Consider the following 23171-nt stretch of genomic DNA (forward strand, 5'->3'; position numbering starts at 1 on the left):
GTTAGCTGATTACTAAATTAGCTATTTAAAATTAGTTTTAGAAATTGATTACGAATAGATTATATATAGGAAAGATTACTTTCCTAATTATAAATAAAATTAAGCTTAAAATTTTTACATGTGAATTTCAACATCGTATGCTAGTCTGACCATTGTAAGTGAAAAGTTTGAATAATCAATAAATCAGCCACAAAATTAAATCTAAAAAAAAAAGGAGGTGGGGCATTTTAGCATGAACTTTGATAATGAAAGTATTACATTTAATTAGATCTAAACCAGGAATATTTTAGAAATATTTTGAAAATCATCTTTCTTGAATGAGGCATTGACATGTTTTTAAATATCAAAACTTTACTGATTTCTCACTTTACGTTATTAATTTTTAAGTTGATGCAATACAAGTTTACTATGGTGTTGTTACCAAGCAATAGAGTCTATTTCCTTTCAAAGGTTCAATTAAATGTTTGCCCTTAGCTTACTGTATGTCAGATATCTTTTGCAGTTATACATAGCCACTTCCTCTTGGAATTTAATTCTTTGTTTGCAAACTTAGAAACAATAAAAATCAGAAATACCTGTTACTAACTAAAACTAACCTTCACATTTGTATTCTATATTTGTTCCACACAAAAATATTTGATTAATTTTAAATAAAAATTAAATCACATGATTTATACATAAAATTAAAATTTAATATTAAAACAGTGAGAGTCACGTCAATATTTTACAGTAAAACAATTAGAAAATAAGTTTCCTAATTTCTCATTCCACTCCTTCATTTAGAAGATTTTTGATAGACATTGAGTGATAATTTTTTTTTCTTTTTACTTTTTTCTTTTTTTTAAGAAACTACTGTTTCTTGGAAGGCAAACAATTTATTGGCTTCCCTTTCATATTTCCGACCCCATAAATTACTATTCAGGATTAAGATTTTGTGGAATGAACAAAGGCAATTTAACATTGACTATATGCAAGTAATAAGTATAGATAGATCAGAAACCATTTAAAGTTCTTTATTAACTACTGTCCAAAATGACTTAAATATTAACATCTACCTAAGTTCCTCATCCAGCTCCTGAGATGCAGCCTTCATGCCCATTGCAGAAGGAGGTAGTTTGTCCTGCTGGAGCACCCGTAGGAAGCGCGGCCCACCTGCCTGGGGATTGGCTGTTTCCGTGGTTACAGTTTGTTTGGTTTCTCTTCCACTTAGGTGGAGGGATTTAGCTGCTGGTGGGTTAGCTGGAGTCACTCACCCGGGGCCCCCCAAAAGGCGACCTCCCCTGCGAGGTCGCCCCCGCCAAGGCTGGGCCCCCCAAGGAGGCAGCGCCGCGGGAGCGCAGATGCGGCAGAGCCTCTGGGTCCAGACCGGCTTCAGGGCGAGAGCGGAGGGACCGCGGGCCGCTGCGCGAGGCTCCAGGCTCCAGGCTCCATCTCTTTGGGGCATTTTGGTGGCTTAGTCACACTTGATCTGCTCTGACTAAAGGTGCCTCAGTGATGGTGCCTTCCCTCCCTCCCTCCGTCTTTCCTTTCCTCCTTCCCTTCTCTATTCTTTCTTTCTCTTACTTTATTTTTTCATACATAATATTAGTTACTTTTTAAAAGTAGATTTCGCTCCCCTTTTATTATAGTTGAACTATGGTTGAAAGGTAGAGTTACTTCAGATTTACCACTTTTAGCGGCTTTAGCCAATTCTAAGTGATTCATTATAAACTTTAAATGTTTGCTGTCTCCACGTCAGAATCAGCCTAGGGCTGCACTCACCTGCCAGCTAAAGGAAGCCATTGAGGGTTTGAAATGCAGCCAGTCCTCAGTGAAATGTGCTGTAGGTGTAAAATGCACATCAGATGTTGACTACTTAGTTTGCAAATAAGAATGCAACCTTTTTAGGTTGAACTTCATAACAGTTTTTAACTGATTACATATTGAAATAATATTTTGGATAAATAAGTTAAATAAAATATATTATTGAAGTTAACCTGTTTCTCTTTATTTCTTAAAACGTTGCTACTAACTAGAAAATTTAAGATTACAAATGTGCTCGAATATGTATTGTAATTGGACAGAGCTGATCAAAAGATCAGCCGAGGAGCACAGAGGGACATATAGTGGAAGTGACTCTTACCTTTCCCTTAGTCTCCTGTCTTTCTTTCTACATAAAGTTTTGTATACCTGTGTATTCTGCTTTATAGCACGTTAAAAAAAAAAAATGTTTCACCTAACTTTTGGATTGCACTTTAAGTTGTTTTGATTACAGAATCACATTTTGCACCAGTGGTGGTGTTTTGTTCTCCTTTTGGTGAGAAAGGTTGTGGATGAACTGAGTATTTTTAAACTAGCTTTTAAAATTATGAAAGTACTGCATATTTATTATTTTAAAAATCACTCAACATAAAGGTATGAAATGACAATCAAAAGTTCCTCAATGCCTCCCAGCATGTTTCTGTCTAAAAATAAAGGGTGTGTGTGGTTACATAAGAGTGATATTACTCTGCCTATCTTTCAGATACCTGCCATTTTTAAATTATTTCTCTGTGGCTGTACAGTAAGTTTGTTTATTTTTATTGAAAAACCAGTATATTATTCTATTCTATGGCTGCATTGTATTTTATTTAACTGTTTTCCTATTGAGTACATAGGCTATCTATACATTTTAGTGGTGTAATTGTAGATTCACATGCAGCCTTAAAATTAATACTTGTACACAAATGCAGCCTTGAATACTCTGTCCAGTATCTTTCAATGATAATATTTTGTAAACTATATTATAATATCACAACCAGGATATTTATATTGATACAATCTGCTTTACTTGTACTTTTTAGTATGTGTATATATCCTATATAAATTTTATTATCTGAATAGACTCACTTATTTACTACCACAATCAAGATACTAAACGGTTCCAACCTTATAAGGATCTCTCATGTTGGCCTTTTATCATCATAACCATCTTCTTCCAACACAATCAACTCCCAACTCTTATCAACCACTTATATGTTCTCCATTGAGAAAGCTGTGGCATGTAAAAATGTTATAGAAATGGAATCCTAAAGTATCTCATCCTTTGGTTTCTCAGCATAATTCCATCTAGAATCCCCAAAAATGCTGATTTTGGGATGGATGAGTAAGGGAAAAAAGAAGGGAGGAGAGGTAAAGGAGGGAGGGGGTAGGGAGAGAGGGAGAAAAGGAGGGAGGGAGGGAAGTAAGGAGGCAAATCCCAGAAGACAGAATTCAGAGGTCGAAAGGCCAGGGACTTGAGGAAAAAGTGAAAGTTTGGAATAGTCTCTAAAATAAAATAATAGCTGACTAGTATAGTTATTTTCAAAATTATTTTTACCAAGAACCACAATAAAAAAACAACAAAAAATAGGTTACATTGTAATTGGAGCACATATACATACTTTAGAAACATGTATGTTTTTTAAACAATTCTTATCTTTAGCATATATAGTGTAATTATAGTTTCTTTTCTGGCCTATTCTAATATTTTCTATCCTATCCTGTCATTAAAACTTGATAACCAAGAGGCACTAAATTAACCTTTTGATCTGCTAATGGGTTATGATAAACAATTTGAAGATTATTAGAAAAGGAGATGTTCAGAAGGATTGCTGGGCAGATGAATAGCTTGAGTTTGGGGACCATTTGGTAGTTAAGAACAGGATTTGAATTCAGGATGTCTGAATTATGATCCTGCCCCCATTATTAATGTAATGGCTATGGACAGTTAAGTAACCTCTTTAAACCTGAGTGTTTTCATCTATGCAATGACTGTAATGATCTTTTACGTTTTAAGTTACTCTGAAGATTATCCATAATACAATACAAATGTCTTCTAGTGCCTGCCTTGTCAAATTTAAATGAAATAAATTTTGATTTTACATGCCATAATTATCCAATATTACATGTTGTTGCAAAACACGGCTCTCTCTGCAAAAATTAACAACTCTGAGTTAAAGAATAGAAACTAGCCTTAGGTTTCCCCCGTATATAAACTTAGGTTGTTCTCTTGTATTTTAATCTCTGAATATGCAAGCTGATCATATGCATTTTTTTCTTAATCATTTCTATTAGGATGAATTTTTCTGTGAACTTTCCTGGTTCAGGAAAGCAAGCCAGTTTATTCCATGTAACTTTTCCCTTGTAGAATTAAAACTCTAGTAATAGACCTGACCATTTTGTAGTCAAACATTGTTCTTAAATATATGGTACAGACATGATAAGGTGTGATAAACATTTGTTAAGCTAAAATGTTGTATATAGAACAACGTTGGATTATTATGACACATTAAAGAACCCACAATTTGTATTAGCATATTAGCCTCTTTAATTTTTTTTAATTAGTTCAGTGATTTATTGTGAAGGATGATGGAAGATGATGATGATGCAAAGATCAATGAAGAAATAGAGGCTGAATTGGACAAAATCAGCATTTCTTCTTTGGAAAAAGATGATGTAGACACCGATTCAAACTCAGAAACCCAGAGTGATGAGAGTGATGCGGTAAGTGTTAAGTTTGGGACTTTTGAGGCCTTTAACTGGAGGAAACTTTTCAGGAGATATTTTACTTTCTCAATGTGTTTTGTGTCTTTATCTCATGTTTAACCTTAGGATCATCTTTAAACAGTGTAAATTGATAGATGTTTAAATATAAAAGTTTATTGAAGATAAAAATCACCTTATTAAAGATAAAAGTTTGTTGAAGATAAAAGTCATCCATATTCTATATGTGTATTTTTTGGGTAAAATTGAGATAATACCATGTTATGTATATACTAGAAGCCCAATGCATGAAACTCGTGCAAGAGTATGCCTCCCCAGCAGCTGCCTGGATCCCTCCTTCCCAGCTGTGGAGGCTGCAACCCAGGCTTCCTCCTGGAAGAATGTCAATCTAATAAGGATATTACACTTTCATTATTATAGATATTTGTATCCTGCTTCTTAACATTAATCATGAACATTCTAATATGAATATATATGGATGGAAGCAAACTTTATGAGAAAATTTTAGATCTATAGAGGTAATGCTTTTTAAAAAAAATCAAACATGCTATCTTTTCACTTGTATATTTCTTCCAATGTTTATATGCTTTAAAAATCTGTTTCTCGTTCCTTTTTTTTAACCTCAAAACTCTTAATCCAATGGAAATTGATGTTATAAAAAGAATATCTAATTTGAAATTTTCTTAAACATACTTAGCTAATGTTTCTAGTGTCACTTGTTGAATAATCCAACTTTTCTCAATTGATTTATTTTATCTTTTTATACATTTAGTGTTTTACATATGATCTATCCAAGATTATCTTATATTTTCCTTTACTGTTAATGTTTGCTGTATTATAGTTTTATATTTTTCAATCTCAAATGAGTCCAATTTTCTGTTTTGTGATTTCAAAATCTTCTCAACTAGATTTAAAAAAACACCACCACAAAACTCACTTGCCAAGTTTCAAAAAATAACTATATTCTCATTTTAATTAGGATTTCAATAACGTACATATGATATTTGAGAAAATTTAATATTTTTACATTATTATGTCTTTTTAACCACACTTAATTTAAATGAAACTAAATATCCTGATATTATTCATGGGATTATGAAATTCAACAGAAACATAGATATAATTCATAACACCGAAAAATGAAAAGCAAATTTTCACCAAATATATTTGTCTAAAATATGCCCTTTTCTTGCAGTTTTTTATTTTATTTTATTAAAACATTTTAATGTTTGCAGGTGTTTCCTTTTCCCTTTCTCTCCTCCCTTATTTCCTGCTCCCTTGGGCTTCACCACAATATTGTCAGTGTCCACAGGGTAAGCACACATGTTCTTCAGCTAAAGCTTTCACCTTCTTTATCCAGTCACCCTCTTCCCCTCCCCTTGGACACCATCCAGTCTGTCCCACACATCCAAGCTTCCAGTTCCAATTTGTACATCAGTTTCTTTTATTCATTAGATTCCACATATCAGTAAGATAACATGGCATTTGTCTCTCTGACTGGATTATGTTGCTTAGCATAATACTCTCCAGGTCCATCCATTCTGTCACAAAGGGTAAAAGTTCCTCCTTTTTTAGAGCGATATAGTATTTCATTGTATAAATGTAGCACAGATTTTTATCCGCTCATCTTGGCTATTGTAAATAATGCTGCTGCTATAAACAGGGATGCATATATCCTTTCTGATGGGTGTTTTGGGATTCTTAGGATATATTCCCAGAAGTGGGATCACTGGGTCAAAAAGCAGTACCATTTTTAATTTTTTGAGGAAACTCCATACTGTTGTCCAAAATGGCTGCACCAGTCTGCATTCCCACCACCAGTGCATAATGGTTTCCTTTCCTCCATATCCTCACCAGCACTTGTCATTTGTTGATTTATTGATGATAGCTATTCTGACAGGTGTGAGATGAATTATGCTCTTTATAGCCTTTTACCTCATCTCTGCATTTTCTCACATTTTTTATTTGGAATGAAGGAGGGGATACATAGTGTTAATGAAAAAGTTTATACTTTCATTATTGAAATTTTCAGGACCTAGTTGAATTACCAGAGTCAGTTCTTCACTGTATTAACATCATAAAGAAAAAGAGTAAAACTGCTGAAGAGCTCATTCTTCAGGACTTAGAAGATACTGATGTTTTAAGTAAGTACAGTTTTTATCTGCTTGAAAGATACATTTTTTTTGTGAGAATAATTAACCTAAAATGTAGAAAATTTAACTGTTTAAAGTATGTGTCTCTTCTTTCATGCATATATTTAGTCTCTAATATAATATGTATAGTATATTGGACTGTTCAATTTAGTTCATTTGTTTTTCTTACTAACCTTCCTTATTATCTCCAATAAATACTAATCACCAATATTTGTTTAACCAGCCTTAATTAAAACCAGACATTCTATTACTTTACATTAAAAAAACTAATAAAAAATAATAAAGAAAACTAATCATGGGACTATTTTAAAAGTATAATTTATATAAAAAGCCTAATAATGTTTATTTTCTTCTGATCAAATTTACTCCTGGGAAGAATTCTACCTAATAAAAGAGTAATATGCAAATTAACCATCACTCCACCACACCCACCAGCCATGCCCACCAGCCACGCCCACCAGTCAACCAGAACGAGTATGCAAATTAACCCAACCAAGATGGCTACTGCCACAGAGAGCAGGAGGGAGGCTTGGATTTCCCCGGCAATGGAAGAAGCCAAGCTTTCCACCTGCCCTTGCCAGCCTAAGCCTCCACTCAAGGCTACAAAGTTTCAATTAAAGAAGGTAAACAAATCCAAACTGAAATGGCTGCTGGTAATGGAGCAAGCAGGAGGCTTGGCTCCGCTCCAGGCTACAAAGTTTCAATTGTAGAATATACATAAATCCCAGATACCAGGGCCTCTCCTTGGTTCGCCAGGGTGCTTGGCCGGCCTGAAAACCACCACAGGCCCCTCACCCAGGCTGCCCTACACCCGAAGGGAACCCCCACCCTGATCTGGGACACCATTCAGGGCAAACCAGCTGATCTCCACCTGTCTACCAGGCCTCTGTCCTACCTAATAAAAGAGTAATATGCAGATTGACCATTACTCCAACACACAAACTGTCTGCCCCTATGTGGTCAAAGATCCTGCCCCCACGTGGACATAAGATGGCCACCACAAGATGGCCAGCAGGGGAGGGCAGTTGGGAGGTATCATGACTGCAAGGGAGGGCTGTTGAGAGGGACCAGGCCTGTAGGGAGGGCAGTTAGAGGCAATCAACCCTGTAGGGGAGGGCAGTTAGGGGTGGCCAGGTTGGCAGAGGAGGGAAGTTGGGGACAAACAGGCTGGCAGGGGATCTGTTAGGCATCAATCAGGCTGGCATGGGAGTAGTTAGGGGGTGATCAGGCTGGCAGGCTGAAGTGGTTAGGGGCAATCAGGAAGGCAGGCAGGTGAGCAGTTGTGAGCCAGCAGTTCTGGATTGTGAGAGGGATGTCAGACTGCCCCTTTAGACTTGATCCCGGTGGGACAGTCAGACATCCCTAGATGGGTCCCAGATTGGAGAGGGTGCATGCTGGGCTGAGGGATACTCCTCCCCCTCCTGCACAAATTTTGCACAGGGCCTCTCATTCTCAGAATAATTAAATAATAAAAGATTTCATTAGAATTAATCATGTCTTCATTTATAATGAAAAATTATAACCATCTAAATGTTCATCAGGAGGTTGGTGTGTTTAATAATATACCCATTAATAAGGTATTAGACAAATATTTAATGATATAAATATTTGTAATGTGTTATTTAAATTGTTATAAAATTTAATGTAATTTATGGAAATAATAGCATACGACATAATGTGAATATTCACAGATACTCATCAACAAATATTACTGTGTGAAAATATCTCTTCTAGCCACTGAGAATACAGCAGAGAACAGAATAGGCAAAGCTTCTATTCGATACTCTATTTTTCTAATGTTCCAGTGTGGACAGACAGATAATAAACAAATAAATAAATAAATATGTAATGTTCTGGTACAGATAAATGCTATGAAAGAAAAACAAATTCAAAATAAAGGAATAGAGTTTGGAGGTTGCTATTTTAGATAGGGTAGTTAGGGAAGGCTCCTAGGGGGAGGTGCTATTTAAGCATGGCTGAGAAGGTAAGCCACATGAATGTGATAATGAATGAGATGATGAACCGTGAGGATATCTAGAGAGCCGATGTTCTAGAAAGAAGGAATTGTAAATGCCTAGACACATTGAGTGGGCTTAATATATTTGGAGAACAGTAAGCCTTTGTGATTATATCTAAGAATACTAGGGTCTGATCATATGGGACTCTTATAAATCATGGTGGATTATTATAATAGTTAGAGATGAGAGTAATCCTATATAATAAAAGTGTAATATGCAAATTGACTGAACAGCAGAATGACCAGTAGGCAGGGGCCGGCATGCATGTGCTGCCAGGCCAGCCAAAGCATGTGCCAGTGGGCAGAGGGAGGGAAGGGTGATGGTGGAGGGGGCGGCATCCAGCAGCCACAGGGGGCGATGGGGTGAAGGGGCGGCACCATCCCCTGATGGACCTGTCCGGTCATCTCCCACAGATGTCAGTAGGACATCTCTGAAGACTCTTGGACTGTGAAAGGGCACAGGCCAGGCTGAGGGACCCCCCACTCCCGCAGTGCATGAATTTTCATGCACCGGGCTTTTAGTCCTATATAAGAAGAGGCTAATATGCAAATTGACCAAACAGTGGAGCAACCAGTTACTATGACATGCACTGATCACCAGGGGGAAGATGCTCACACAGGAGCTCCCCCTGGTGGTCAGTGTGCTCCACTCAGCCAGAATCTGGGCTCATGGCTGGCAAGTGCAGTGGCGGTGGTGGGAGCCCCTCCGGCCTCCACTGCAGGCGGATAATAAGGAGCGATGGGTCCTGGACTGTGAGAGCCCTGGACTGTGAGAGGGTCTGACTGTCGGCTTGGGGATTGGGCCTAAGCTGGCAGGCATACATCCCCTGTGAGGTCTTAGAGTGTGAGAAGGCACCAGCCAGGCTGAGGGACTCCCCCCTCCAGTGTACAAATGTCGTGTGCCGGGCCTCTAGTTTGAGTAGAAATGATGAAAACGGTCATAATCTAGAAACCATTTTTTATGGTTGAAGAACCAAAAGGATATATTGATGGATTGGTGTCAAAGAAAGAGAAAAAAAAATGGCTCCAAGATTTGAATGGATATGTAAAGACTTGTTATATACTATAGAATTCAGGCATCTTCAAACTACGGCCCGCGGGCCACATGCGGCCCGCAGAGGAGTCTGATCCGGCCCGCCAGGTTTTTTGGGCAGTGAGCGCAGCCGAGGTGTTACAGTAGGAATTAGTAGTTCATATAGTCCGGCCCTCCAGCTCTCTGAGGGACCATGATCTGGCCCCCACTTTAAAAAGTTTGAGGACCCCTGCAGATGATTTAAAATTTGGCAGTGATTATTTATAGTTGAGTTATGAGAAATTTTAATGGTATGATAATTTATTTTTACTAAAGTTTATACAATGAAAATAAAAGTATATTGCCAATTATATAGCTTAATTATGAAAAAAGCCAAAGGTAATAATTATAGAAAACTAGAGGCCCATTGCACAAGGAGATGTGTGCAATAGGCCTTCCTTCCCTTGGCTTCCAGTACTGGTTTCCTCTCGCACCTGCGACCCAGGCCTTCACTCCAGCTGGAGTCTGCTGCCTTTGCTGCAGACTCCAGCAGAATCTGCTTTTTTCTTTGTCTTTGCTGCAGGCTCCGGCTAGAGTCTGCTGTCTTCCTCTTTGCTGTAGACTCCAGCTGGTGTCTGCCATCTTCGTCTTCACTGCAGATTCCAGAGCCTGCAGTCTTCATCTTCACTATGGCCAGCTGCTCCTATAGATCCTTTCACTCCCTGCTTTCCCTCTCATAGCAGGGATCCTGCCCCAGTGGCCACTCTGTGCCTGGAGCAGCTGAGCAGCTGCCATCTTTCTCCTGCTAATTTGCATATTCCCTCCTGATTGTGTGGTGGGCATAGTGGAGTGATGGTTAATTTGCATGTTTCTCTTTTATTGATTCAGATTAGTTATATGAAAGTTTAACTACTATTATGGCAGTGGTTTAGAAAATTATGTGAGAATCTCCTATACAGGTCTAGTCAAATAGGTTTAATAGTTTTAATGAATAATTTTCTAAGAAAATCAAAATGATCAATATTTATTGATAAAAAATAGAAATATTTTTACATCAATAATCTGGCAAGATGGTGGAAATGGATTTCTTTTCAAATGTCTTTGGAAACTAGGAATAATTTTGCAATAGAATTATTACAAACCATCCAGGAGCAAAAATCTGTAGGCTATTTCGCTAGGTCTTATTTTCAGAGAATGTCTTATTTTTGGGAAACACAGTGTTTAGGAGAGGAATGAAGATGGCAGCATAAGTAAACATTCTTAAATGGCTGCTGTGCACAACAAGTTCAAAAACAACTATAAAGCAAACGTCAATCTCCCAAAAACCAAACAAAAGCTGGCTGAGAGGAAGTCCCACAAGTAGACTGAAATGAAAGAGGAGAATCCAGGACACAATTGCTGAAAATTTGTAGGGGGTTGAGGATGAGATAAGGGCTAAAGGTGGATCCAGGCTGGCAGAGGGCGGTGCTTTCTTCAACCTGAAGAGAGACAAGCACCTGATCTCTCTGAAATCCAGTTTCTGGGGAGAGGCTAGACAGTCTGCCATCAGGTCAGAAAGAGAGGCTGGGTTGCTTGCAGAGCTGAGATTGTTTGCTGTGCTGTGGTGCGAGACATGGGGAGACATAAGGACGCCATTGGAGGGGCTAGGGGGGGCAGCCTTAGCTGTTGGTCATGCCCCAGTCTAGTGATGCCCTGAGACTGTGCCCCTCCCAACACATCCAAGCTCCAAGCTGTGGACTTTGCATATGAATGGCCCTTTCTGTTGCATTTTAGCAAAATTGAAGCCTGGGGCAAACAAATCCAAAGAGGACAGGATTGTGGTTCAAGCTGTAGCTTCTGTGACAGAATTGGCCTCAGACAGCAGCTGAACTGCACCTCATTGAGACCTAAAAACCAGAGTTCTAGTGCTCAGTTTCAATCCCTCACACCCATAAGTGACACATTTGGGAGAAGGTCTCAGTAAGCACCAAAGCCCCACTGAAACAAGGCGTGTCTCCAACACAGCAGTTCTTCCTTTATAGACACAGCAGGTCCTCACAGACAATTGGCCTGGAGGTCAATTCCTCCTAGTGTACCAACAACAATCAAGGCTTACTTACATCAAGACTTTGCACTAAACCCACAAAGGATATAGCAAAAGCAACCAACTCAGGTGATTGGGGAAGCTGAGCTACTGACCCTTATAGGTCACAAACCACACAAAGCCACTCTATCAACACAGGGAGGCAGCCAAAATAAGGAGACACAGAAGCATGACACAAATAGGAGATATGGAGGAGAGTAAACTCTGGACAACACACAGTTCAGAATCACACTTATAAGATTACTTAAGAATCTTCTAAAAACCTTTGAGAAATTTGATGAGACCTCCAAGAAGCTTTTTGAGACCTTCAAGGACCTTAATGAGAATTCCAAAAAAAATGGAAAAGGACTAGCCAGAAATTAAGCATACAAAGTCTGAAATAAAGAATATACAGAAACTCAACTATAGATCAACATGTCCCAAGAACCAAACCAAAGATCTGGAATATAAGAAAGCAAAAATCACCCAACCAGAGAGGCAAAAAGAAAGAAGAATCCAAAAGTGTGAGGATAGTGTAAGGAGCCTCCGGGATGGCTTAAAACGTACCAACATCTGGATTTTTGGGGTGCCAGAAGAAGAGAGTGAGCAGAACGTTGAAGGCTTAATGGAATAAATAATAACAGAAAATTTTCCCTACCTGGTGAAAGAAATAGACCTACAAGTTCAGGAAGTGCATAGGACCCCAAACAAGAGGAATCCAAAGAGGAACACACCAAGACACATCATAATTAAGATGTAAAGATCAAAAGACAAAGAGAAAAATCTTACAAGCAGCAAGAGAAAAACAACTAGTTACCTACAAGGGAGTACCCATATGACTGTCACCTGATTTCTCAACAGAAACTATGCAGGCCAGAAAGGGAGTGGCAAGAAATATTCAAAATGATGAACAACAAGAACCTACAACCAAGATTACCCAACAAAGCTATCATTCAGAATAGAAGGTCAGATAAAGAGCTTCACAGACAAGAAAAAGTAAAGGAGTTCATCAACACCAAACCAGGATTACATGAAATGTTGAAGGGTATTCTTTAAGAAGAGGAGGAAGAAGAAAAAGAAAAAGATAAAAATTTATGAACAACAAAAAGACATCAAATACATACCTACCAACAAGCGAATACAAAAATCTAGAGAATAAAAAAAAAATCTGAAGAACAAAATGGACTGGTGAATATAACAGAATCAGGGACATAGAAAGGGATTGGACTACCAATTCACAGGGGGAAATGGGTCAGAGGGTGACTGGGGAAAAATCTTACACCTATAGATGAAGACAGTGGCGGGGGAAAGGGTGTGAGGTTGGGTTGGGAATCAGGTGGATGGGAGCTAAGGGGGAGGGGGAGAGAAATACCTGTAATAACCTGAACAATAAAGATTTATTTTAAAAAGTACATATTTAAAAAATACAATTGTATAGTCATAACGCATACAATAGAAGCCAGAGTCTAATTCAATTTATGAAGATAAATGTATTGATTTGGGCTCCCAGTTGTAGACATCAGAGGCCATTGAGGGCATTTGCTTATGTGTTTGTTTTAGGGGTTAGAGTAAATGTTCTGGTTATTACTGCAAAACAAACTTGGTGATTTAAAATAACAATCTGTTATTACCTTTTATGATTCTGTCGGTTGACTGGGGTTAGCCATGCAGTTCTTGCTTGGGTATCTTATGTATTTGGCATCAGATTTTGAGTAAGGCTGAAGTCACCTGAAATCTTTACTGGATTGTAATTCCAAAACGGCTCACTCAAATGTCTGGACGTTGATATTAATTATTACCTGGGTGTTCAGTTGGTGCTATCAGCAGGAGGCCCCTGCATGTGGTTTGTCCCTATGGCCTGCATGGCATCTGCATGGTGAGAAGTACCATATCAGGAACAAAATACCAAGAGACTAAGGTGGGACCTTTTAAGGTTTCTTTATGACCTATTCTCAGATCATGCAACATCACTCCTACCAGTCCTGATGGTTACACAGGGTTAGTCTAGCTTCTGTGCAAGAGGATCTATGCAGAGTGTGCATACCAAGGAATGTGGGAGAAGAATCTTTGGAGATTTGTTACGACAGTAAGTAACATATTGCTAACAGAACTTAAGAAACAGATTGTAGACTGAATATCCAACATGTACAAAATACACATGCTCACATACACTGCAAAACCTGCAGGAGCTTACTATCTGATATAATTAAAAAAGTAAGAGACATTATCTACTATGCACTCCTGTCTCCAAACCAAAGCTCCCTCTATCTATCATGGTTGGGCCAAAAAAAATGTTAAAATATGGCTCCCTGCCTCTCTTCACACATAATATTTTATAAGAATAAATAATTACACAAATACATCAATTGATAGAACTTAAGTCACCCTTAGAAACCTAGTGTAAAGGGGATCTGGAGAATGTTACTTTTTGCTCTACAGCCCCTTACACAGGAAAGCATGCCAGAAAGATTGTGCATAGTTGTTGAAGACGAAAATCTATATGTGACAAAATAGTTGTGAATGGAAAGTTAACCAGCAAAATGATTAACTTAATAAATAGTTTACTGTTAGGAAATGTTACCATGATCTAACACATTAAATGAATAAGGAAAAGAAACATAACTACATCTACACAGATAATACAAAGACTTGATAAAATAAAACAAAAACTCACAAACTCAAGAAAGTTTACTTCATTTACATGTTAGTAATTATAATCTTTCAAACTAATACTTTTATTAAAGTGGTTTCAATATCTTGTGTAAAATTATATTGTTAGTTGTAGCAGGTAGAGTTCAATTTTTCTTGATTTCTAATCAAGATATCATTACAATATCAAATGAAACATTATTATGTATATGTGGAGAATAAACTTTAGTCTAAAATATAAAAGAGGATACCAAATTTCTTACGTTTTAGAATAAAAATTAGATTTCCTCTGATTTTTATTCTTCATTGCTTTTCTGTGGTTTTGAGTTACTGATCAATAATATGCTATGATAGAATTTGAGATTAAAGGATGTTGGAAGGTTTGAAATTTTAATATTTTGTTCCTTACTCTAATATTTAAAGTTAAAATATTTTTTTCCTTTCTCTAGGCTACACTTATGGAGCAGTTTCTAATAATCATATACGCTTAAGGATAGAATTATCACCTGAAAATAAAGAAAACTCAGATCAATTAATGAAGGTAGATGTTCAACATTTAACTAAAGTTACTCATTATTACCTTCCCTCTTACGCCAGACGATATTCACTGGTTTAAAGTTCACTGATTTAAAAATTAAGTAGTAGTCAAGCAAATCATTTTTAGTTTTATATTTTCCTTGGCATATAAAATAAAACAACTCACATTTAAATATTTAAAAATATAAGAAATAGAAATTTGGAAAAAAAAAGAAAAAAGAAACATCACTACTTGGGAATTTTATGTGTATGTAGATTAAAGAGTAGAATTAATTGATTCCCCCCCTCCCAAAATTCTGACCCCAAAAATGAATATATACTAGTGTTTATTGACTTGCTTAGGAATATAACGTATTCCAGCAGATTTTAAATACTGTTTAGAAAATTTCAACTTAGAACATCTTATGTTAGTTTTTCTTTAAAGATATAATTGAATATTCTTAAAATATAAGAGTAAAGGAGAGTTAGCAGTTTGGGTTAAAACTCCCACAAATCTATTTTACAGTTTCAATATCTTGGCTTCATTTTTTAACTCTCATTTTATGTAATTCTATTCTCCAGAAGATGTTTAAAATAATATGAAAATTATATGTATTTTCTTACTTGCTGTTTTGATAACACTAAAGCTTGAAATATTAACTTAGAATCATCATACTGTTATTTCATTGAAATATGTGTTTTTTTTCCATCTAGAGTTTGATGGAATCTAATTATAGAAAAGTATTCATCAGAATTATATCATATATAATTCATATTAAAGTAGGTAATAGTCCTAGTTTTTAAACATATTGGATAGATCAGAAATTTGTAATTGTGAAAAATCACTACAGGTAAGAAAGATAGAAATGTCTTAGGAGGTAAACCAATATTAGTAAAAATATTTTAAAATGATTATCAAGCAGTTTAGGTAATTGCTGTGGATTAATATTATAGAGTGACTAGAGTTCTAAAAATCATAAGATTAAAGTAGAGTGAGCTTGCATGGGCAAAACATTATTATTCACCATGAAGATAATGATTATGAATGTGCTTTAGAATTGCATTTGAAAGGGTTTGAAGTAAATAAAGTTATAGCTATAAATCAACAAACAAGTGCTGGTGAGGATGAGGAGAAAAGGGAACCCTAGTTCCCTGCTAGGGGGAATGCAGACTGGTGCAGCCACTGTGGAAAACAGTGAGGATTTTCCTCAAAAAGTTAAAAATGGAACTCTCATTTGATCCAGTGATCCCATTTCTAGGAATATATTCTAAGAATTCCAAAACACCAATCAGAAAGAATATATGCACCCTTATGTTCAAGCAGCATAATTTACAAGAGGTAAGACCTGGAAACAGCCCACGTGCCCATCAGGAGATGAATGGATAAAAAGGCTGTGGTACAATTTCACCACTGAACACTATGCAGCAGTAAAAAAGAAGAATTTCTTACTCTTTGAGGCAACCTGGAGGGACCTGGAGGTATTATATTAAAGTGAAATAAGTGACTCAGAGAAAGACAAGTATCATATAATCTCACTTAAATGTAGAATCAAATGAAGAAAATACACTGATGAATGAAACAGCTCCAGAGACATTGGAATATGCAACAGACTGACATATTTCAGAAGGGTGGCGGGAGGGGAGATGGAAAGAGATTAAACAAAGAACTTATATGTACCGTGTTTCCCTGAAAATAAGACATCCTCCGAAAATAAGACCTAGTGCAACTTTGGGAGAAAAATTGATATAAGACACTGTCTTATTTTCAGGAAAACAGGATATATATTCATACCCGATGGGCAAAAAATACTGTGGGGACAGTCTGGGAGGGGGCAGGCGTGGGATGGAGGGAATCAGTGGGCAGGGCAGGGAGGGAAAGGGGATATTAGTAATACTTTCAAAAATAAAGTTTGAAATAAAATTGTAGCTATGTGTATAGATATATTTTTTATATTATTAAACTGATAGCTTGATGTTCTATTTTGGTTCTCTTTAATCACTGGTATTCTTTTAACCTCTTAGATATTATCTGAAATAGAAAAAGAAGAATTTCTGAGGAGTAAAACCCACCGTGACCGTCCTAATTCTGTTCCAGAGCCTGGTGCTTATGAACATGTGGATGAACATATTTTGCTAGGTGGACAAAACTCAATAATATTTTTGATAATTTTTATCTGATTATAGTGATCTTAGGAAATATACTTTTTTCTCTTGACAGTGAGGAAAATAAAATCACATATAATGCTGTGCTTATTTAATTACATACTCTAATAGTTTTGTTTATGCTTCCTAAAGTACCTTGATTGAAATATGTTTCTAATTTTTCTACATATATAGCTGACTGCAATAAACATACCTAGCCTTGAATTTCTTCAGAATACAATAACTACCCAGGAACACATACACACTATAATTTTAGATAGTTTAGTTGAGTAGTTTAAAGCAAGTTATGTGTTTTCTCTGTTGACCGCAGTGGAATTTTCATGTAAATTTAAGACTATTTTTTTTTTACTAGAGGCCCAGCGTATGAAATTCCTGCACTCAGGGGATTCCCTCAACTGGGCCTGCACCCTCTTGCAGTCCGGGAGCCCTCGGGGGATGTCTGACTGATGACTTAGGCAGCTTCTCATGGAAGTGGACCTAAGCTGGTAGTCGGACATCCTTTGTGCTGCTGCAGAGGCAGGAGAGGTTTCTGCCACCACCACTGCCCTCGCCAGCCATGAGCCCGGCTTCTGGCTGAGCGGTGCTTCCCCTGTGGGAGTGCACTGATCACTAGGGGGCAGATCTTGCATAGTGGCCAGTCATTTTGCCATTCAGTCAATTTGCATATTAGCTTTTTATTATAGAGGATTTTTATTTTATCACTTTTTCTTTGGTAATATGTTGAACTTATTCTTTTCAAAATGACTTTTATACTTCACAATAGATCACTATTGACAGTTTTAATCTTAAACATAACATTTTTCCTTATGACTGCAGATGATGGTGAAATAAATTTTGGATACTGTGAAGTGGAAGAAAGATGTAAGCAATCTTTTGAAGCTTGGCAAGATAAACAGAAAGAACTAGAAAACCAAGAGAAAGAAACTCTCAAAGCTCAGAGGGATAGAGAAGAAAAGCAGTTTCAAGAAGAAGAAGAAAAAAGACATTGCTGGATGAAACAGTTTGAAGTTGAAAAGGAGAAATTAGAGAATATGCAAAAGGTTTTTGTTTTTCATATTTCTTTTTAAATTAGCAGCTAGTTATGAAGAGTATTGCTGTTTTGTAGTATAGTTGGGTTGATTTTTAAGTACTCCTGATAATAAAGGCAATTAACTGGTTAATAATATTTAATATGGTTTCCTTAATTAGTTTTTATTGAAATTTATTGCAATCTCAGATACTGCTTTGGATGAAGGGAGCCACTAAAGTCTTTGAAGTTTCATAGATAATCCAAAAAAGGATGACATTTATAGCACAAACTGTGACTTTTTTATACCCTTCTAATTATAGGAAAATATAACAGAATTTTGTTGATCATACAGTGCTCTTGCTATAGCAATTAAGTAAAACATATTTGGTTGAAGAGGTTCAACCAAGTAAATGATGGTTTGTACTTCATCTCTGTAATTGAAATAATTCCTTGGACTAGACATTTTTTTGGTGTGGAACACTTTTGTGTTGTAATTCAGTTTTCTCCAACCCCACCTCAGGAGATCTACACCCTGAGGTCACTGTAGTGGCATATTGAGAAACTGGTGGATTTTTAGGACCTGCTTGTGGGCTATCATGATCCTTAGAATCTCTAGATATCAGGCTGGACAGACTTCTCTGCCTAACATCACTATAGTTGATTTACATGTTACCTAGAAATTGCTAGATCTGATTGTTTCAAATAGAGAAATTACTATGTGGTTGTCTAGGCAGTTCAGGGTATCCTAGCCTTCCATGTTGAGTACACTAATTTTCCTGCTTATCCTACCTAATAAAAGAGTAATATGCAAATTAACCACCACTCCCCTACATCAAGCAGCCACGCCCACCAACCACGCCCACCAAACAATCAGAGCAAGTATGCAAATTAACACAACCAAGATGGCTACCAGAAGGGAGGCTTGGGTTTCCCTGGCAACGGAGGAAGCAAAGCTTTCCATACACTCTGGGAGGCCTAGGCCTCCACTCAAGGATACAAAGTTTCAATTATAGAAATGGCAGCAGCCAAGAATAGAGCAGGAGGCTTGGCTCTGCTGTAGGCTATAAAGTTTGAATTTTATAAGGTAAATTCCAGATACCAGGGCCTCTGCTTGGGTTGCCAAGTGGCATGGCTGGCCTGTAAACCACCACTGGCCCCTCACTTCGGCTGCCCCACTCCCCAAGGAAACCCCCACCCTAATCCAGGACACCCTTCAGGGCAAACCAGCTGGCCCCCACCCATGTACCAGGCCTCTATCCTATCTAATACAAGAGTAATATGCAGATTGACCATCACTCCAACACACAAGATCAAGATAGCTTCCCCCATGTGGTCAAAGATCCTTCCCCCATGTGGACACATGAGGGCCACCACAAGATGGCCAGCAGGGGAGGGCAGTTGGGAGGCACCAGGCCTGCAAGGGAGAGCAGTTGGAGGTGGTCAACCCTGCAGGGGAGGGCAGTTAAGGGTGACCAGACTGGCAGAGGAGGGAAGTTGGGGGCAAACAGGCTGGCAGGGGAGCAGTTAGACATTAATCACGCTAGCATGGGAATGGTTAGGGGGTGATTAGGCTGGCAGACAGAAGTGGTTAGCGGAAATCAGGAAGGCAGGCCGGTGAGCAGTTGTGAGACTCCAGAAGTCCTGGATTTTGAGAGAGATGTCCAAATGCCCATTAAGGTCCCAGATTGGAGAGGGTGCAAACCGGGCTGAGGGACACACAGCCCGCGCCCCCCATGCATGGATTTTGTGCACTGGACCTCTAGTCCTATCTAATAAAGAGGGAATACGCTAACTTACCCTCACTCCATCACAAAGATGGCTGCATCCACAGCTGAGGCCAAGCTCCCATAGAGGCTATGCCCTACCCCACCCCCATGGGGCTTGACAGGGGACCACAGGTCATGTCCCCCACCTGGCAGGGCTTGACAGGGGACCTCAAAGTGCACTTCCCATCCTGGTGCTGGGCTAGGGGACCTCAGGCTTCTCACCCCAACCCCAGTGCCAGGCTGGGGGACCTCAGGCCATGCCCCCGACTCAGTGAGGCTTGACGGGGGACCTCAAGGTTCACCGCAGTGCTGGGTTGGGGGACCCCCACCCAGTGGGGCTTGATGTGGGACCTGAGGCTATGGCCCCTGCCAGGCAGGGCTTGACAGGGTGGGACTGGCTGGGTCTGGATCTAGCCCAATGGTGGGTGGGCCAGCTGGGTCTGGGTCTCACAGGATTTTGAGGTGCATGTGGGTGGGTGGGAACTTGACTCTGGGTCCCTTGGTGAACCCCAGACTGACAGGAGGAAAATTTTCATATACATTTTACTAATTTTCTTTCATCTTTGACATTTCTATTATAGAGAAAGGGCAAATAGCAATATTAAATTATTTCATCTAATTAATTCCCTTTTAATGTGCACGGATTTTGTGCACCAGGTCACTAGTATAGAAAATAAGTTAAAGTAATTGTTATATTTTATACCACTTTGGTCATATTTTTATTTCTAACAAACTCTTAATTTTTAGCTTTCCTTTAGTTATATTTTCTTTCCACAAATAAGATAAATATGGTTATTTCTATCATAAATTTATGATTTTAAAAATGACATTATTAGATTTAGTGAATTCCTAAATATGTGCTTTGTTATACCTTGAGGCTTAAAATTTCTGGTGAGGCCAATTCCATAATTTTATGATGGGTTTTAAATATGTGATTTATTTCCTTTTAGTAGTTCTTTTCTGTACCATTGTTAGTTTCCTCTTCTCCTCAAAACTGCTATTGTAAATCTCTTTCCATGAGTTCCACCCAATTGCTCTCTCATTATTAGCATCTGATCACATAACATGTTTGCATTAATTACAACCTTCCTCTTCTTTCTAATCACATATTTATTTAGTATTAATCTCTACTCACCTTTTCTTTTGCCTTTGCTTCTGTATCAGTATCTCAGTAACAAGTGTTTCCTCTTCTTCTAAAGGCTAGCTTGTTCTCTTCAGCTATTTAATTTTCCAGTTTACCTGCTTTTTGTTATATTATATTCAAAACACCCCTTTCAACTTCCTCCTTTCTTATTTTTTATAAACATGTTCAGTTTCCTCCCATCCTAGAAACAAAACAAAGGGAAAATCATGAGATTGCCTTTGTTTGTAATATCTCATTTTATCAAGCTCTCTAGCTATACTGATCATACTTAGCTTCTATATATATATATATATATATATATATATATATATATATATATATGTAATGGTTTCATTGATTTTTAGGAGAGAGGAAGGAAGAGAAAAACATCTATGTGAGGGAGGAACATGGATGGGTTGACTCACCCCCCCCCCCCCCCCAAATTGCAACCTGGGCCTGTGTCCTGACTGGGAATTGAACATGGGATGACACTCACCCAACTGATCCACACAGGCCGGGCCACAGTCCAGCTTCTCAAAAGTGTGTTATTTTTGCTGCATCCATTTCCTTGTCTTGTTCAATTGTAAACTTGCTAGTTACTTACCACCATCCCACTGAGTGAGGCTGTTCTTGACAAAACTAACCAATGACTTCTAAGTTACCATACTCTCAGGCTCATTTTCAGTTTTTATTTTGGCCTCTATCATATTTTATGCCAGCAAAAATGTGATTGTTGGCCATTACTCTTTCCCATGACTTCTGTGGGACCACACTGCCTGCCTTAATTCTCTTGTATGTTTGGAATTTCCTCCTTGATATCCATTTTTTTTAAGTTTCTTTATTCTTTTTCCTTGAATATGACATTACCAAGGCTTTCTTTGTTTTTTAATTCTTTATTGTTGAGAGTATTACATATGCCCGCCCGCATTGTCCTCTCCCAGCCTGCCCCTGCACCCCAGCCCAGGCCTTACCCCCCACCTTTCCCTTGTCCTTCTTTTCTTATTAATCTCATTCATAGCCTTAGCTGTTTACAACCAAATCTATATTTATAACAAAAGTAAATTAATGACATAACTGTCCTACTGATACTTCACACCTAGAACTTAATGTATCTAAAACTGAGTGCATTGTCTTTCTTTCTGAATCATGTTCCTCCTTTGGTGTTCTTTATTTTGATGAACAGCATTGCCATCATAGCCCGAGGTAGAAAGATGAGGACCTTTTTAAACTCTTCCTGCTGTTTTATTATCCTCTTCTTAAAAAAAAAAAAATAGTTGTATCGTCTATCCTTTCATCCATATATCTACTGCTACTCCATAGTTCAGGGTGTGCTAATGTCTAGCTTTGGCTGTGTATTATGTTCTCTAATTGATCTACCTACTTTTTATTTTTCACAGACTCATCCACCATAGAGCTGTGAGGAGGATATTTTTTTACGTTCTTAAATCCCATCAAAAGTTCCCATAACTCACATAAGACAATTTTCAAAGAAATTTTCCATTACCTTTATATCCAATGAGTTGGCCATTTGTGGCAATTTCATGTTCACATTATGTTTGTATCTGTTCTTGCTCCTGCCACGCTATCCAGAGGCCCTCATTAATTCTCACATGGACTTTGCTAATATCTATCTTGCTGATCATATGGTGTCTCCTGGGTTTTCTGTCTCTAATTCTAGCTAATGTGACATCATGATTTTCCTAAACACAGAGCTATTGTCATTTTCTTATAGTTCAAAAACATTTAATGCATGCCTAAAGTGTCTGTCCAACTTCTTGAAAGTCTACTAATTTCAAATACAATCTTCTGCATGAAACCATTCATGATCCACCAATTATAACACCTATTCTTACCATGATTCTATATGATATTCTCTTTCAATAAACTTATTCTGCTAAACTTGAAGTAATGTGTGAACTTGTGATAATGTTCCCATATTAAAGGTTAGTTTTTAGAGTAAAAGGAATTATATTTTGTTTATTTTTGTTTATTCTTCAGATCCTTCACAAAATATGTGCTAGTAAAATGTTATTAAAAGAAAACCACACCCTAGCCAGATGACTCGGTTGGCTGGAGTATCATCCTACACACCAAAAATGTTGCAGGTTGAGTTCCCAGTCAGGGCACATACCTAGGTTGAGGCCCACATGGTAGGCAACCGATCAATGTTTCTCACGTCAATATTTCTCTTTCTCTCT

General features: G+C 37.8%; 1 protein-coding gene across 1 annotated transcript in view; it reads left to right on the top strand.

The window, feature by feature from the left end:
- LOC118729753 (leucine-rich repeat and IQ domain-containing protein 1) overlaps positions 1-23171 on the top strand; it is a 273234-nt gene that overhangs the window by 41612 nt on the left and 208451 nt on the right. Inside the window, exons 2-6 of the mRNA XM_045587773.1 lie at positions 4365-4503; positions 6536-6647; positions 14846-14937; positions 16935-17049; positions 17892-18115. Coding sequence (XP_045443729.1) covers positions 4365-4503; positions 6536-6647; positions 14846-14937; positions 16935-17049; positions 17892-18115 — 682 coding nt within the window. The remainder of the gene's footprint in view (positions 1-4364; positions 4504-6535; positions 6648-14845; positions 14938-16934; positions 17050-17891; positions 18116-23171) is intronic.

Source organism: Pipistrellus kuhlii, unplaced genomic scaffold, assembly GCF_014108245.1.
Source record: "Pipistrellus kuhlii isolate mPipKuh1 unplaced genomic scaffold, mPipKuh1.p scaffold_m20_p_3, whole genome shotgun sequence".
NCBI lineage: Eukaryota > Metazoa > Chordata > Mammalia > Chiroptera > Vespertilionidae > Pipistrellus > Pipistrellus kuhlii.